The sequence below is a fragment of the Protopterus annectens genome, chromosome 3.part1 (assembly GCF_019279795.1).
Source record: "Protopterus annectens isolate FY-2018-M chromosome 3.part1, PAN1.0, whole genome shotgun sequence".
NCBI lineage: Eukaryota > Metazoa > Chordata > Ceratodontiformes > Protopteridae > Protopterus > Protopterus annectens.
In genome coordinates, this window is record NC_056732.1 from 502,149,578 (window position 1) to 502,167,899 (window position 18,322).

General features: G+C 39.4%; 1 protein-coding gene across 1 annotated transcript in view; it reads left to right on the forward strand.

Moving 5' to 3' along the window:
• The window catches only part of PHF20L1 (PHD finger protein 20 like 1), a 2,880,694-nt gene that overhangs the window by 2,322,020 nt on the left and 540,352 nt on the right, over positions 1-18,322 (forward strand). The window contains exons 16-18 of the mRNA XM_044066227.1: positions 10,760-10,984; positions 11,371-11,914; positions 12,146-12,392. Coding sequence (XP_043922162.1) covers positions 10,760-10,984; positions 11,371-11,914; positions 12,146-12,392 — 1,016 coding nt within the window. The remainder of the gene's footprint in view (positions 1-10,759; positions 10,985-11,370; positions 11,915-12,145; positions 12,393-18,322) is intronic.

Genomic DNA, 18,322 nt, shown 5'->3' on the forward strand with positions numbered 1-18,322 from the left:
TTGAAGTCATTAAATAATGGCAGACATTTGAGTTTTCGGACTTCATATCCTCCATTGACTCTAAATATAAAGCAAATAGCAAAGGGAAAAGAGGACATCCCTTCATAGTACCTCTGTTCAAATAGTTTGTCACAGAGGAAACCTCCCACCTTAATTCTTGCTTCTGAGCCTTCATAATATCATCCTAATTAACCCTATTATTCTGTCAGGGAATGCAAATGCTGCCATTCCCCAAATCATAAAGTCCCAGCTAACTGTATCAAATGGCATTCCCTGTATCAGGACCCACCAAAGTGTGGGGGTGGGGGGGTCTTGCAGTCTGCTTCCCTTTGAATCATCATTGTTCTGTTAATGTTGTCAAATGTTTGCCTTCCCTCCACAAACCTACACTGAACCATATCTCTCTCAGTTTTGGCAACACTTTAGCCATTTTCTTTACTAGAATAGACATAGATGCTTTATAAACATGGTTCAGAATTGAAACTGATCTTTATGAACTTGGATTTACATGGGAACATATGTAGACAATGAAGTGTCTTTCAACCATCACTTGTTGACTATTGTTAGGAAGTTCTTCTTTATAGTACAGCTTATTAGCAAGGGTATGGCATCCAGATCTAGGGAGGTGATCATTCTTCTGTACACTAGGGTTTACCCATACCTGGAAAAATTGCTTAATCTAGACATCCGTGGAAAAAATCCAGAAATTTGTAGACATTAATCTGACTAGTTTTCAGTCCATTTTTCTTTCCTTAAACAACCCAGAGTCACACCTTTGTTCCATCAGGTCAAGTATTGTCTCCGATAGTGGGGCACTGTTGGATACTGAGCAGCATAGGGTATTCCTTCCATCAGACAAGTTCTGCTTCTGCTCTGTTACTTCAGGGCAGTCTCCGAGAAGAGTCTGAGCTTATCAAGAGGATTCCTTAGAGTCCTGGGATATTTGACCTGTTGCACCCTAATGATTCCATGATCAGGATTGCATATGAGGAAGCTACGGTGGTACCTGACAAGAAGATGGCACCAGCATACATGGTCTTTGCAATACCCTATTCCCATACTACACTGCATCAAGAACGACTGAACCAAGATGTGGATAAACATAGTTTGACTTTTACACTGGGAGTACCATTCAAGTTACCAGTGGGGACCTAGACGCTCACCACAGACTCCTCAGATTCAGCCTGGGGTGTGCACTTGGGGGTGCTGAAGACAAAGGGAACCTAGGAACAAGGCCTTTAAAAAGAGCCTCTGAAACATAAAGATGATGGAAGTGATGCTAGCCATTGAGGCAGATCAGATGAGCATAATGAAAGCAAAATTCCAAAGGTGAATACTGAATGGGGGTGTTTTTCTGGACAAAGTTCATGAGGAGTTCTTGAAGTAGATCTTTTTGCTTCTTCAGAAACAGAAATGTGTGCAAGTATTGCACTTGGATGCCAAAAATTGATGCCTGTGCACTAGATGCCTTCCCCATTACTTGGGCATGTCTGTTTTTTATTTTTTTTCTCGTCGGTACGCTTGAGCCCCAGGATATTATTTAAAAATACGGAAGGACAGGCCATTTTTCTGAGGCAGCATTGTCTGTCCCTACTCCCTGGTCTGACAAGGTCTGAACCATTTTATTTGGCTCAGGACGTAGGAGTCTTAACTCATAACAAGGGATCTGTAATTCACCCTAGCTTGAAAACCTTAATGGTGTGACAATGTGGTTCATTTAGCATTCTGTTAGGTTCTCCCTGTGGTTCTGTAGCAAGGTCCAGGACCCAGATGCTGCACACTTTACTGTTAGACTTGTACAAAACAGGCCTGTTGTGTTGTATGTGTTGTTAGACCTCCATGCATCAGCCATTCAAGCATGTTTGCCACTGGATCCACCCTTATATTCCCAGCTGTCAGCTAAAAAATTGTTGCATTTGAGACAACCCAGAAAGGAAGTCACTCCTTCATGGGACCTAAAGTTGTTTGAGAAACACACTTAGTTCCCTTTTGAGCATGCTCTTTCAATTCCCTTCAAGTTCTTGTACTGCAAAACTGCACAACAGGTGACATTAACCTCTGCTAGAATAATTTCTGAACTGCATACCCTTGTGTAAGCAACTTGACAGAGTTACAGTAGTGGCTAAATATTCTTTGATGCCTAACATGGTGAAACAGTTATCCTTGAACCAGGCTCTTGGCCACCTTGTTTTACTTCCATTGCCTCATAATAGAGGAAAGAATCCTTCATTCATTGGATATCCACAGACAACTAAAATTTTATATGGATGTAACACAACGCATCATGAAATCTGACCAGTCATTCATTGTCTTTGTCAAAGGCAGAGAGTGAAGACATGTTAGAAAACAAACCATGTCTAAATGAACAACATATTGTATCTACTTCTGTTACTGTTATGGTAAGACAATTACAAGCCATGGAAAGGTTTATTCCACAAGGGCCATTGCAGCTACCATTGCTTTTCTGGAAGGGGCTGGTACTCGCTGTCTTGGAGACAGCTGCCTGGTTTCCTGTGTACATTTTCTTCAAGCATTACAGTTGGGCAGTGCTTCCAGAACCAGGTCAAGTTTCCCATGGCCATCCTGATAAGTCTGTGGACCCTTGCTTCTTCCAAGGTCCAGCCACCCTCTGGTCTGTAAGCCCTGTGAGTTTTCCCAACAGTCAGTTCTACACCAGTGGATAGTTTAACAAATTTAGTACACGTGTCAGTAACTCACTAATTGTAACTGTTCAAGTATATTCGCTGTGGCACCTACTTCTCTCCCTCCTTGGGTTATTTTACTGGAGTATCAGTAGTCTAGGATGGGTACCCAAATAAATTCTTTACATCTCCCCTCTGTATCCCCTGATCAGGCACTTCTCTTCCTCAGGGCTTAGCAGCAGCCTGGAGAGACAGTTTTGGAAGAAGTCCTCTTCTCCCTGAAAATGGTTCTTCCCGGGGTAGCTTTGCTGTGGTACCTTTGTGGTGAACTGCTCCGGCCAGGGCAAGAAAGGTAAGAAGACGGTGGCTGACGATGCCCCACTATACCACTGACATCTTGGCATCTATATGAGAGGGAGTACACTGGTCAAAGAAAAGGGGGGGGGGGCGGGGGGGGGGCAAAAGTCAGACCAGCTGACAGGCAAGATTTCTCAAGAGTCAGAACTGCAGGAGTAAATATACTCAAACATCTACTATTATGGCAAGTTTGTAGCACAGCTGTACTTCTGTTGACATTCCTCATGTTTTGTATAGCTATAAACACAGATAAATTTCCTTCTTTTCATCTGTTGCAGTATTCTTTACATGAGGGAGTTCTCCACCATAGGCGACCTGACGTCGGCCAGTATACAAGTGTCTTTCAGTACTGTAGTGTGTGTGGTACATCACACATAGGCTGCTGTTGTATGTCACCCATAAAGCAGTGTACGCATGCACCAACCTCAGAACTTTTCTGCCAGCAGTGTGAATGCCACCTCGAATGTCGATCTGCTCACTGTGTCATTAGCTGTGTTTCAGCGATTTTCTCAGATAAGTGCCCTGTTAGGGAATTCTCGTTTCTTTTGCTACTGTTTTGTGGTAGGGTTCATGTCATCCAAAAAAGGCAAATGCCAGTGTGGAAGACAAATTCCACATAAAGACGGTCATATACAGTGTTTGTTCTGCCTATGTCCTACCCACAACCACAAATCTTTGTGCCCAAGACTCTAAGGAGTAAACTTTCCTTCTTAGCCATTTACTTGGAAAATCAGCGCTTAAACTTGATAGCTAAAAGCGTTATGGAGGGATCCTCAGAGCCCAAGGCCGAGTTGGTTACGAAGTTGAAGGCCAAAAAGCCGAGGCCTGAACCTTCTGCTACACCTCTTACTACTGACGTCTCTCCCGACGTGAATGAGACCTTGAAAATATGTACGGTTCCTGGTTCTGGTTCACAGGCCAAGCCCGATGTTGAGGCCACCTTGTATCTGACCACAGGTACGTCCTCAGAGGCTGAGCAGGCATTTTGTCTCAGATGTACAAGGGGGAGCTTAGGCTCATGATCACCAAAGGCCCTCAGCAGATACCGCAGATCCTTGTGCAAGAGGAAATTCACTCTGATTTTTTTTTTTTAATAAACGTTTTTATTAGTTTTAACAAATAATCAGCTATTTATAACAAGGAAATATAAGATTTAAGAAAACAAACTAAAAATTGGAGCTAGATCAGCTGTTGACAAAGATGACTGCTACAAGTCCAGAGCTTTAAGTGCTCTTGATGTAGACTTTGTTTCATTGGATTTCTGGTTGTTTGTTTAGCAGTTATTTAAGTTTCATCCACGAGTTGTAATAAGTGACGATTCTGGTTGTTCTCATCTTTACATTGGTTGCAGTATTCGTGAATTCTTTCATTGTTGGAGTAAACTCGTTTTTCCAGTTCTTTGTGATTATTTTTCTCGCAATTACTAGAATACTCCATAAGAGTGCATGAGTGGATACTGAACCTTTTTTACACAATTCGGTATTGGAGTATTAAATAAAATTGTAAAAACCAAAAACCCCACGAGGAATTAACTGTGCCACCAAAATATATGCAGAGAAAATGAAAAAAATATTGGCAACAGAGAGACAGCAAAACCAAGCACGTCGATAAAAACAAACCAGCTATAATAAAATAAAGAAATAGGTAAGCGCTTTCTCACCCTAGAGTTGTTTATTCAGACTATATAAGGTACAAAAACATGGACCATTTTTATAAACATATAACAAATCATGACATCACAAGTCTCCAATAAGTGTAGAAGCAGTTAAAATTCAGTGAATCAGATCCCTTGATTTCAGAATAGGCTTAATACCGTATTTGTTTGTAAATAAGACCTAACCAGAGAATAAGGCCTAGCATAGTTTTCCAGAGTTGTCATGATATAAGCCCTACCCCAAAAATAAGCCCCAGATAAGACTGATGTGTTGAATTATAGAATAATAATATTGACACCCATTTACTGAGGTTATCGTACTCTGCTCGCCGTTTTCGGACTATTCAGACACCCAACTTCTTCTCTTTGCAGAAAGTCGTAAGATTCTTTCCCTGGGAGTCCTCCACGATTCTTACTGCAACCCTAATCATCACTCACACTTGACGGTTGAGATCCTTGGCCCATAAATACTGGCAGGTGTACTTTGATTGGTCAGAGTACAGACAACGTGTGTAAAGCGCGCCCACTTGATAACAAATGGCTGTGGTTGTGTCGTCTTAACTGTCGTCATTTTGTGTTGCCACTCCGGTCTCATAAGTCTTCAGTTAACCTCCCCCAGACAAGATGAGTGCAAAAAGAAAGAGCTATTCCGCTGAGTACAAGAAAGGAATCATGGAGGACTCCTGGGGAAAGAATCTGATGGCTTTCTGCAAAGAGAAGTTAGATCTCCGTATGGTCCGAAAACGGCATGCAGCATACGATAACCTCAGTCAACAGGCCGATGAGGGAAATGCTAAGAAGTGCAAGTGTGGATCAGGTCGGCAACCATTATTTCCTGAGCTGGAAGACATCATCTGTGAAAGAATACAAGAAAAAGAAAAATAATCTGGTTCCACACAGCAGTGAAAATCAATATGTCCTTTATTGTAGTAAGGTAAGCGCTTTCTCGGAATAACATCCGCTTCATCAGACCAACAAAAATAGAATAACAGTTACATTTTTAAACACTAAAACATCCAATCAAAAATCAGATAAAATGTGCATCATAGCTAAAAGCCATGTGATAAAATACATCTGTAGAATATATAGATCTTATATGTACTTAAAAATGGTAACGAATACAATAGTAAAAGATAAGACTATTGAAATATATATGGTAAAATATTAAAAGAGAAATCAGTGCTTTAATGGCCGTGCGAAGCCCCCCACTTAATTTCATATTATATTTAGTTTTGCTTTAATATTGCTTAGTAAAACAAAAGTAAATGGGGGGCTTCGCCCCCACACCCCCCATTGTGGAGGGCTGTATCCCCCACACACCCCCAACTATATATTCTAACTCCAGGGTCACACTACAGTGGCGAAGGGGACATATCCCATTTACTTGCCAATAATACTTGTCGGTCCGATGAAGTGTCGGTCCGATGAAGTGTCGGTCCGATGAAGTGTCGGTCCGATGAAGTGTCGGTCCGATGAAGTGTCGGTCCGATGAAGTGTCGGTCCGATGAAGTGTCGGTCAGATGAAGTGTCGGTCAGATGAAGTGTCGGTCAATCGGAAGTTAGGGCAAATGAAGTAGAACTGATAAAGTACATCTGTAGAATATATAGATCTTTAAAAAATTGAATAAAAACAGACTAAATGAACAATATGTACTTAGAAATGGTAACGAATACAACAGTAAAAAATAAAAGATAGACTATTGAAATATATATGGTAAAATATTAAAAGAGAAATCAATGCTTTAATGGCTGTGCTTTAAGGAAGGGTTTCATGAAAACTCTTTTGTTTAAACCAGGAGGATTATCAGCTTGAAAGGGCAAAATCCATTTCTGTTCACTAGATTCTGTTCTATTATTTATGTCACCTGCTCTCTTGGTACTATGCAGAATCTCTAGTACCATAAAGCTAAATTTATGTTCTTTACGCTCTTAGCTACATGTAGTGATAGTGCACTGGCTTCTTTAACATTCCTAATATCCCTAAGGTGTTCAAGTATTCTGTCCTTAAACACCCTGTTTGTTTTCCCTATGTCAAATGAGAAGCAGGTAGTACAATAGCAAAAATAAGACAACATTTTTTGTTCGACAATCTGCATAAAAAGCAGTGTCTATCTTAAAACCCAAAGTGGGATGTGTGAAATGATTACCAATGTGTATATGTATACAGGCCATACAATTCCTACACATTTATGTACAAAGTCTATCAGATGTTATAGCTGATTTAGTATTAAAGGATCGATAACAGAGATGACTCTTAAGTGATCTATTATTTCTAAAAGCAACATTTGGCTTTGTGCCAATGACCCCATTCAACTCATGCACAGTAGACAGAATATCCCAGTTCTTTTTAATAATATCACATGCTACATGCACATTGCTGGCAGAAGTCAATGGCATCCTTAGTTTATTCCTAGAGGTATCAGTGAAGTGTCACTTGAGAAAGTATTGTCAGTATTATCCCTGTTGTTAATACTAGTGGGGATGGGGGAAAAGTATGGCTGGCACTTACCTGACCTATGCTGCCATCCTTCTGCTATTTGAGAATCAGTAAGTTTACTGCTATAGCCTCTTTCTAAAAATTCTTGTTTAAGTGTTTGTAATACAACAATGAGACTAGCATCATCATTAAAAAGTCTCATCGTTCGAAGTATCTGTCTTTTCAACACATTAAATTTCGTATGATTCGGATGCATACTGCCATAGTGTAGAACATTATTCATTCTAACAGTTTTCTTATACAAAGTAGTAGACACAGTGGATAAATAAACTTTTAACACCCAAAAACGTTGCTTCTTTATCAGAATATTCATTGGTAAAACTCCAGAAAGTATTTAACTGATTTAAGTATAGAAGAAACTCTTGTAGCCGCTGCTCTGAGCCATGCCACAACAAAAAAATATCATCCACAAAACGTTTATACCAGTTGATGTTAACCTGGTATTCATTATTCGAAAGTACATGTTTATCTTCCCAATTAGCTAGGGATAGGTTGACGTAGCTATTAGCACAAGCTGTGCCCATAGCTACGCCAACTTTTTGTGCATAATAAACATCATTAAAAATAAACACATTGTTTTCTAGGATGATTTCCAAAAATGTGCAAATAAGTGTCACCTTTGTATCAGGGGTGTTTCTCTCACACAGTAATTCTCTGACATTTTCAATTCCCCATTCATTGGGTATAACAGTGAACAGTGATTCAATATCCAGAGTTACAAATAAGCATTGTCCTAAGATAATTTCATTTTGTTTAGATAGCTCATTTAAAAAACTCTTGGTATCCTATAAAACAGTGCTACAGTTAGCCAAGGCAGCATGCAAAGGCTTTTCTACAGAGATAGAAAGTGGCTCAGTTACCCAACCTCAGCCTGAAACTATAGGGCGCATAGGTGGAGTTAAAGGATTCTTATGTATTTTGGGTAGACCATATATCAAAGGGACTGTTGGATGTTCTACCTTGAAATACTCAGTTGCTCAGATATCATGCCTGTTATTAATAAATCAAAGATCAAAAACTGTACTTTTTCTATGACACTACTAAGTATATGCATAGGTAAGATGGCATATGTATCAACGTCACTGAGATGACTTAACATAGATTCTATATATTTGTCCTTGTCGATAACAACAGTACCACCTCCTTTATCAGCTGGACGTATTTCTATACTATTTAGTTCTTTCAGTTCAACTAGAGCTTGTATCTCTGCAGCTGATAAATTACTAAAATTATTAGTTTGCTTATCTAGAGACTTCTCTCTAAGTTGTTTTTCACAAAAGGTCAATAAACAGTTCCTGTTAGTGAGGGAATTGTTTCAGAAGTCAACCTAAATACATCTGTAGCTGCTGTAAGCAGTCACTCTGATGCTAGCACAAGCACTGCAGCTGTTAGACCTAAAAGAAGCATAGCTTCCAGTGTGAGCTTGAATTCCACAGAGCAGGCATCTCTGCTATCAGGCTCCACCCGTGGACATTTTTTATTGAAAGAACCCCTGCCTATAAGAGGCAGATTGAGGAATCTCCTGCAAAATCGACGTACACAACGGCTACACAGCCAGTAGGACGAAATAAGGTCAGGAAAGAGATACAAACAAGCTTAGTTCACAGTATCTCTAACTTTAACTGACTCACAATTATCTGTGTTAAACAGAGGTTTAACCTTTGTTCCGGCTCAAAGAATGGACATGAGGGTAATTAAAGACCTACACCTTTTTGGCAGAACTCTTACACTTAAAGCTATGTTTGGTAATTCTAATAATGCTGATTGTATATTTTGAAAGCCCAGCACTTAACATACTACCTAGTAATTCTACAATAGATCTGTTTATTGACCTTTGTGAAAAACAACTTAGAAGTCTCTAGATAAGCAAACTAATAATTTTAGTAATTTATCAGCTGCAGAGATACAAGCTCTAGTTGAAGTGAAAGAACTAAATAGTATAGAAATACATCCAGCTGATAAAGGAGGTGGTATTGTTGTTATCGACAAGGACAAATATATAGAATCTATGTTAAGTCATCTCAGTGACGTTGATACATGTACCATCTTACCTATGCATATACTTAGTAGTGTCATAGAAAAAGTACAGTTTTTGATCTTTGATTTATTAATAACAGGCATGATATCTGAGCAACTGAGTATTTCAAGGTAGAACATCCAACAGTCCCTTTGATATATGGTCTACCCAAAATACATAAGAATCCTTTAACTCCACCGATGCGCCCTATAGTTTCAGGCCGAGGTTGGGTAATTGAGCCACTTTCTATCTCTGTAGAAAAGACTTTGCATGCTGCCTTGGCTAATTGTAGCACTGTTTTATAGGATACCAAGAGTTTTTTAAATGAGCTATCTAAACAAAATGAAATTATCTTAGGACAATGCTTATTTGTAACTCTGGATATTGAATCATTGTTCACTGTTATACCCAATGATTGGGGAATTGAAAATGTCAGAGAATTACTGTGCGAGAGAAACACCCCTGATACTAAGATGACACTTATTTGCACACTTAATAAAAAGGTCATCTACAAATCTACGAAAGAACAAAACTTTGTTCTGATATGGGCCACTCAATAAAAACTCATGTTCCCATACAACCACGACAGCATTGGCATACCTATTGGCACAGGATGTGCCCATAGCTACGCCATTATGCTGCCAGTATAAATCATCAACAAACAGAAAAGACGCTTATGTGCACCCAGAGAAGAGAAACACCTATGGGTGGTATGGGGACTAAGCCTTGTGGCAAATGTTCATACTGTGGGTTTATAGATATAAGCAATGAATTTTTATATCCAGATCAGGACCGGCTGTATAAATTTAAAGTACAAGCTACATGTGATACACAGCATATAGTGTATCTCGCTTACTGTGTAGTATGCAAGAAATTTTATATTGGGAAAACAGACCGTACACTCAAGGAGAGGGTTAGAGAACACATTTATCACATAGGCAAACAAACCAGAAGTAATGCCTTGGCCAAGCATGTTGTGAATACTAACAACCAACATAAATTTAAGTTTATGGCCATTGCTAGGAGTTTTGTGAGTAAAAGGTGGGGGGGGGGGGCATATGTAATAAAACAGAGGAACTGGAAGCTAGATGGATAGTCTTATTCAGAGCTGACATAGGACATGGTATCAATGAACAAATACCACTGAGACCAAAGTTAAAGGCCAGACCTCTACGTAGGTAAAGTAGTTGTTTTTAAGAATGTGTTTTAACAATGTTTTATAGTGCACAAAGTAGATAAGAAATATTTTATGATTATATTTTTTATGATTTTCTTTGAATATTTAGTTATTTTGTGGTTACCATATAACTTTAATATTTTATAGTAATGGAGTGTATATAGACATGTGATGTATTGTCATGTGATGCATTCAGCAATGTTTAAAAGTATGACTAGTTTGTTTTTATGCACCTGAAGAAGCAGATGTGAAAGCGCTTGTGCCTGATCAAAGTTTTATAACCTGGAGCCTATCTTGTGTCCTCCTGTTCTCTTTGGATACTTCTCTGTAGTTTTGCTTTGGACACACTGACCTGCATACGAGTGTTTTTTTTATTGTTCTTGCTGGTTTTTATTATTCTTTGTATCACTTGGAGTTGCATGGAGACGGCTGACAATAATGAGATAATTGAACTGGATCACACCCCTCCTTCAGAGCACACTGCTTTGAAGACTAAGGTAGATACTTTTGTGAACAATTTTACTAAGAAAACATTGTTATCTGCTGTTCCTGAGGATGTAAGAGGTGAAGACCATACTGTGGATGTTATTCTGTTCGAGTCATTTACTCAGCTTAGAAAAGGAATTATTCAAATTGAAGCGTAATCAACGTCAGTCTTTTCATCTTGAAATTTGTATTAAAGAAGGCATTATACCACATGGGCTACGCGTATTGAAAATGCCTTCATATTTACCAAATGATTCCATGTTTCTAAGTGTGTGGCAGAAACTCAATATAAATACTAATCTGGGCTATTTGAGACTGCTTATAACTGCTGCAAATTATGAGGTGAAAACCATAATCTGTACCATTAGCACCTTATATAATGAACTACTGAATCAATTTGCTGCTGCCATGGTAGATAGACTCCTGCCTGAGGTGTTTGATTCAGTAGCTGCTTATGAAAGGAAACTTTTGAAAACAAAACTAGGCAAATTGGAGAGACAGGACTGATTTTCGTTTTGACCATGTTTTCACTTGGTCGAGAACACAAGAGACTGTGAACAATACAGTACAAGACAGGGAGAATGGTGTCTTGTTCAGTTCTGTCTCCTTGCCTTTAGCAGCTAACCAGAGTGTTGTTTCTCGAGTGAGTGAAGCATTGGTGTATGTTGTTGCATACACACAAGACGTTGCAGTGAAGGAACCAGTGGCTAGGAGAAAGACAGTGCAAGTTGTAGCACAAGTTCACAAGTTCATAATGCAGCTGAAGGAACAACAGAATCTTAATTCTACTGAAAAGCAAGGCATGGTCCATTCTGCCAACAGTGATTTTTTAGAGAACAGACGTGTGCAGCCTTTGAATTTCCTGCTACCTATAAGAGAACAAAATCTACCTGCCTTGAAACAGAGCAGAGGTCGCAGCAGGAGCAGGAACAAGAGGAAGCACTATGGGTTGAACGAGAGCCCATACAATATAAAGAAAACTTTTTTTCAACCAAAGAAAGACTTAATGTGGAGTTTATCCAGCCATGTTTTGTCTCAAGATGAGTTTAATTTGTTACAGAGAAGGATTCTTTCATACCCACTGGTAGGTCTGACTTTGCAGATGTTATATTTGATATAAAGATGTTTACACTTAATTTGATGTTAAAAATGCAGTTTAATGGCACAGAGACTACACATATGCAAGGTAGTAAAGTTTGTAAAAAACCTAGCACATTTATACCTGCAGTTAACCCATTAGTTAATGCTTTTGAAAAAATGTGCATAGAGGATGTACATAACTTGTATGATTTTTAATAGGCATAAACATTACAAGGGACAAAAGTCTTATAATCTAACAAAAGCAGAGCATGAAGCGTTACTGAATTTACAGGAGAATGACACAATAGTCATCAGGCCTGCCGATAAGGGAGGGCCTATAGTCATTATGGATAAAAATAAATATGATTTCACTGTGTCGCACATGCTGAAGGAAGATGTTATTTATGAGAAACTGCCCCCTGTTAGGGTTAAGCTGTTCATAGAAAAAGTGCTTAAGCAATTAAAAGATATGCTTTTGAATGGCATGATAGATAAGTCTGTTATATTATTTTATGGTTACCTCACCTGCTACACCCATTATCCAAGATTTGCCTAAACTACACAAGAGCACTACTGACCCCCCACCCATGAGGCCTATAGTGTCCAGTAGAAACTGGTGTACTGAACTGGCATCCATTTTCATTGAAAAATGTCTGAGACCACTTTTAAATAGTAGAGAGCATGTGTTGAGAAACGGAACAGTTTTTGAGAGATTTATACACTTTCAATAATTACAACTCTATTGAAGGTGTTCTCATGGTACCACTTGATGTGGTCTCTCTTTTTACTGTTCTACCCAATGTGATTGGGTTGGAAAGTTTAAGGAAATGTATTCTGATTTCTCTGAAAGTAAAATTATACTAGTGAGGAATTTACTGAGCATCTTCTTAGAAAATAATGTTTTTCTGTTTGGTGATGATTTATACTGGCAGAGTAATGGCGTAGCTATGGGTACGTCCTGTGCCAATAGCTACGCCAACGCTGTCATGGTTGTAAGGGAACATGAGTTTTTATTGAGTGGCCCATATCAGAACAAAGTTTTGTTCTTTTGTAGATTTGTAGATGACCTTTTTATTTTATGGGCAGGTACAGAAGAGGAGTTTTTGGAATTATGTACTTGAATGCAACCACCACTTTTCTAAGGTTTACATCTGTTGTCTCATATTAGAGAATGAACTTTTTAGATGTTCAAGTAAATATTGAAAAAGGGAGCATATATACATGCTTGTACAGAAAGGAATGTTATGTTAACCATCTTTTAAGAAGAGGAAGTATGCACCCTACCTATGTGTTTGATAATGTCATTAGGAATCAGTTTTTTTAGAGAGTCTAGGTTGAACATTAGGGATGCAGATTTCCATCAACAATTGAAGAGTACAAGGAATGATTTACTGGCCAGAGCCTATGGGGAGAGAGATGTACAGAAGCAAATACAAGTAGTAGTTAGTTTGCGACATACTAAGGCTAGACCTTATTATTCAGATAGATGATCTAAGGAAAAAGAGACCAGTGGTGATAAGCCTAAGTTAAAGGTGCCATTAAGCTTCTCTAGTTGTCTGGTCTTATGAACATTATACGTAAACACTGGGGGATATTGACCACTGACAAGGCGGCCACAAAATGGATAGAGAATGAACCTAAATTTTTGTTCAGAAATCAAAAGTCTTTGAAGAGACGCTTATGTGCACCCAGAGAAGAGAAGACACCTACGGGTGGTATGGGGAGACTAAGCCTTGTGGCAAATGTTCATACTGTGGGTATATAGATATAAGCAATGAATTTTTATATCCAGATCAGGACCGGCTGTATAAATTTAAAGTACAAGCTACATGTGATACACAGCATATAGTGTATCTCACTTACTGTGTAGTATGCAAGAAATTTTATATTGGGAAAACGGAGAGGGTTAGAGAACACATTTATCACATAGGCAAACAAAGCAGAAGTAATGCCCTGGCCAAACATATTGTGAATACTAACAGCCAACATAAATTTAAGTTTATGGCCATTGCTAGGAGTTTTGTAAGTAAAGGGGGGGGGGGGGGAGACGCATGTAATAAAACAGAGGAACTGGAAGCTAGATGGATAATCTTATTCAGAGCTGACATGGGACATGGTCTCAATGAACAAATACCACTGAGACCAAAGTTAAAGGCCAGACCTCTACGTAGGTAAAGTAGTTGTTTTTAAGAATATGTATTTTAACAATGTTTTTATAGTGCACAAAGTATATAAGAAATATTTTGATTATATTTTTATGATTTTCTTTGAATATTTAGTTATTTTGTGGTTACCATATAGCTTTTAATATTTTATAGTAATGGTGTGTATATAGACATGTGCTGTATTGTTGTCATGTGATACATTCAGCAATGTTTAAAAGTATGACTAGTTTCAGTTTTTTATGCACCTGAAGAAGCAGATGTGAAAGTGCTTGTGCCTGATTAAAGCTTTATAACCTGGAGCCTATCGTGTCCTCCTGTTGGTTTTGAATGCTTTATTGTTCTTGCTGATTATTAATGACATGTCTAGAAAGTGCATTTTTGCCATTAGCTATATGTATGTTGTATAAATGTTCCCTAATACATTCAAAAAACGAACAATTGGTTTTACCAACATAAAAACAGTTGCAGGTAATAGCAAGGTAAACAACATAACAAGTACAGCAGTTCGCTGTAACTGAAGTTGTATCTGACACCCATACTCAGATGTATAAACATATTTGAGGTATTAATATAACTGCAGTAGTTGTAGGAGCAATATGGTTGTGTACCAAAAATCTTTATTGCATCTATATTACTCTTACTGTGGGTCCTATAGTATAACTGCCTTTTCTACGATTTTTTATTCCTATATTTAAAACACGGTCTATCCCCCACCAAATCCCTAATATGCTCATCTGTCTGTAAAATAGACCAGTTAGCTTCTATAACTTCTTTAACTGCTTTAACATCACAAGTATAAAACAAAGTAAGGGAAATGTTATTTCTGTGGGTTGTCCTGGATACATCCACACAAGTAGTATGTGTTAATGAAGCTCCTTCAGTACCAGCAGAAAAATAAGGTCTGTTGAGCAGTTCGTCATGTATTTACTTACGACAACCACTTTTTTGAGGTTTACATGTGGTTATTCTAGGGAATCAGTAAATTTCCTAGATGTACGGATTAAGGATGCTAATGGGTCTATCACAACAGAGTTATATAGAAACCCCTGTAAGAAAAATACTTTGTCACAGAGAAATAGCATGCACCCTCCCCATATATACAGAAATGTCCTTAAAGAACAAAGTATGCGGGTTTCAAGGCTAAATAATTCTGAAGCCACATTTCAAAGTGATCTAACCAGGTAGGGTGATCACTAGATTTGTAGCCTCCATTTTTTTTATAAATAACATTTCTATATGTAGTTAGCATTAAAGTGACATAAGAAGGATTAATTATATTTCTATTTTCCAATGTATAATCTTTTAGTATCCAGAGAATATTATTCATAACTATATTTTGCTGTGTATAAATTATCTGATTTGATTCCATGCAAATGCTCAGTAATATCGCTTTCCATTTAGCGCTATAAGTTTTGTTTCATCATAAAGTGATTGTTCTTATTATTGCCGGTAATGAATATAATTCTATATCCAGCATGCCTGTCCTTCCAAGGGACCAACCTCTTGTCTGATGATTTATACCTCATCTGTTTTTGTTGGGATACCAAAGAAATTTAAGTATCAAAGTGTTAAATTCTGTTATAGCTTTTGTAGGTGAGAAGAGTGAAAGAGATTGTATTATATATAAATTTTTGGGTAATAAAATCCTCTGCTCCGAGTCAGCCTATTTGCAAAGCTCGAGGTCTCTAACAGCTCAAGGCCAAAACCCTATCCCATAATGCACCTCCACCTTTCCTAGATTTAGTTTGCCGCTGCAACAGATCGTACGACTTCTACAGCTCAGGCCGTATTTCTTAAGATAAGTGTGTTCTTTTTTGGAGTTTTTGGTAGTTTTCTTTCTGGATAAAGAATTGAGTGTATTCAGCCAGGATAGGCTATCCTTTCTTTTATGTTTTTTGTGCTAAGTATTTGAGGAAAATCAAAGAACTTTGTGTTCTCGTTTCTAGCATTAGGCCCTGTTGGTGCTTCTGTAGGTTTTCTACCCTATCCCGTATAGCCGAGTTAGGCTTTCTTTAGTTAGTTATAACTGTAGCCGGTTAGGCTTAATTTTCTTTTGCAGCTAAGTCTGGGTTTAAAAATCGAGTTTAGACTTTCTTGGTTTAGTCTTGAACATTAGAGTTTCTGGTTGAAATTGTTGTTGGGGATATCTATATCTTACAGTGAATTTAACTGCAAGGTCTATCACTATGTCTGAAAAAGCCAGGGTTTAAAAAGTGCCCTAAATGTAACCAAAGAATGTAGATCACAGATGCCCACACCACCTGTGTTTACTGTTTGGGAGAGGTTCATCTCCAGGAAGTTTGTTCTATTTGCCATGGATTCAGTGCCAGGGTTTTGGCGGAGAGAAAAAGAAAGTTAGTTGAACGTGGTCTTATCAAGTCTGCTTTTCAGTCAGACTTGGATACTGCTTCTCCAGGAAAACCAAAACCATCATCTTCTGCTGCTTCTTCTGCAAGTTCGGAACCGAAGGGCTCTTCAGTTCCGAAGATTTCTTAAAAGGTTCCTGTCTCGGTTCTACAGTCATCAGAGCTGTCTGTACAGGTAGTTGGTAGGAGCCGGTCCCCAGTCTTGGAACCGGTATCTCCGACCTTAAGATCTCCGATTCTGGGCTCACTGGCACCTTCTTTAGCTTCCTCTCGAGTTTCCAGACTTTCAGATTCGGATAGGGCTCGTTTGGTACAGAGACTGTTAGAGAATCCAGCGCTGGCTAAAATTCTTTTGGCTTCGACTCAGGCAGCTTCGGAACCAGTAAAGTCATCTCCCATACTTTCTGCTCCTTCTCAGACACGAGTCGAGACATCGGAGGCAGAGGGAGCTGTTCAGTTGATTGTGGAACCGTCTGTTCAGACACCTGCTTCGGACCTGTCTGCACTGGCAACCCTGATGTCTACTGTTCTGGCTGCGGACTCTGGGAGCCGACACTCTCTCGTCTGCTCCAGGGAGGGGAGTCGAACCAATGCGTCGGTTCCGACACTTCCCCTTGGGGCTTCAGCGTGGATGAGCTTGGCTCCCACCTCTGGCTCGGAGCCTGTGTTTTTGGTGCGTGAGGAGTCATCAGTGTCTTCGGATCTGGGTGCTTGCTCGCATCAGAGCTGTGGTGCCTTCGATGCCATGTGGAGGGTTTTGTTCCCCCGGACTGTCACAACCTATGAGATGGCCACCTCCTCCTGTAAAGTGCCAGAATCTTCTCCATCACTGCAGACCCCACCGTAAGCATAGGGACCCCGGAGCCTCATGAAGCCCCATTGGAGGAACCCGGCTCTTCCAAGACTTCCCCAGAAGTTCCCACTGAAGAGGTTATGTAAGAGTAGACATTTAGATTCCTCCTCAGGAATCCATCACATCTGATACCGATTTGGAGGAATCGGAAGGGTCCCCAAAGTCTCCCTCTGAGGATATCTCCTTTGCAGATATCCTCGAGATGCTTAAGCAGAGGGGCGACTGGCAGCCCATTAACCCTACTGTGGATGAATCGGTGCTCCTGAAGGCTTTTGGATCTCGACCCTCCACCTCTTGGGTTTCTCTGCCCTTTGATGAGTTGATGGACCTTTTATCTCGAAGGGCGTGGGAGTCACCAGATATTATGGAGCCCATTCATAGGAGGCCCAACAAATTCATCTCAGCTTTTCATGATAAAACCTTTTTATCCAAACCAATTCCTGTTGATGCCATGGTGGTTGCGGCAGCCACTAAGAGATATCGGAGACCTTTACGTCTGTCCATCCTCCTAATAGGGAATCTAGGATTATGGACAGATATGGCAAGCGCATGTTCAGTTCTATGACCTTTGTTCTTTGGTCTTTGAACTATTTTGCCCATTTCACAAGGCTTCAAAGAGATCTCCTCAAAGAGTTAGGAGATACTCTTTAGGGTGCAGTAGCCGATACAGTGGCGAAAAAGTAACGTCACAGCTTGCTACCCTTAATTCTATCTTTAACTTTTCCATGTGCCTCATATCATATGCAGCCGATGGGCCGAGTAGGCAGCGGGTACAGGAATAGCTCTTCGGAGACATTCCTGGATGTGCTTATGTTCTTTTGCAGGACCTTTCAAGTCGTCCTTTTGTGAACGCCCCATTTGATGGTTCTTCCCTTTTCAGACCAAAGGTCAAAGAAACCCTCACCAGATGTGAGCAAGACGGAAAGACTCTATCTGCCGTAGGAGTCCATTTTTCCACCCCTACTAGACCTTATATGAAAGCATTTTTTACATGTAGTTTAGGTATTAAGTTATTTGAAGCATATACG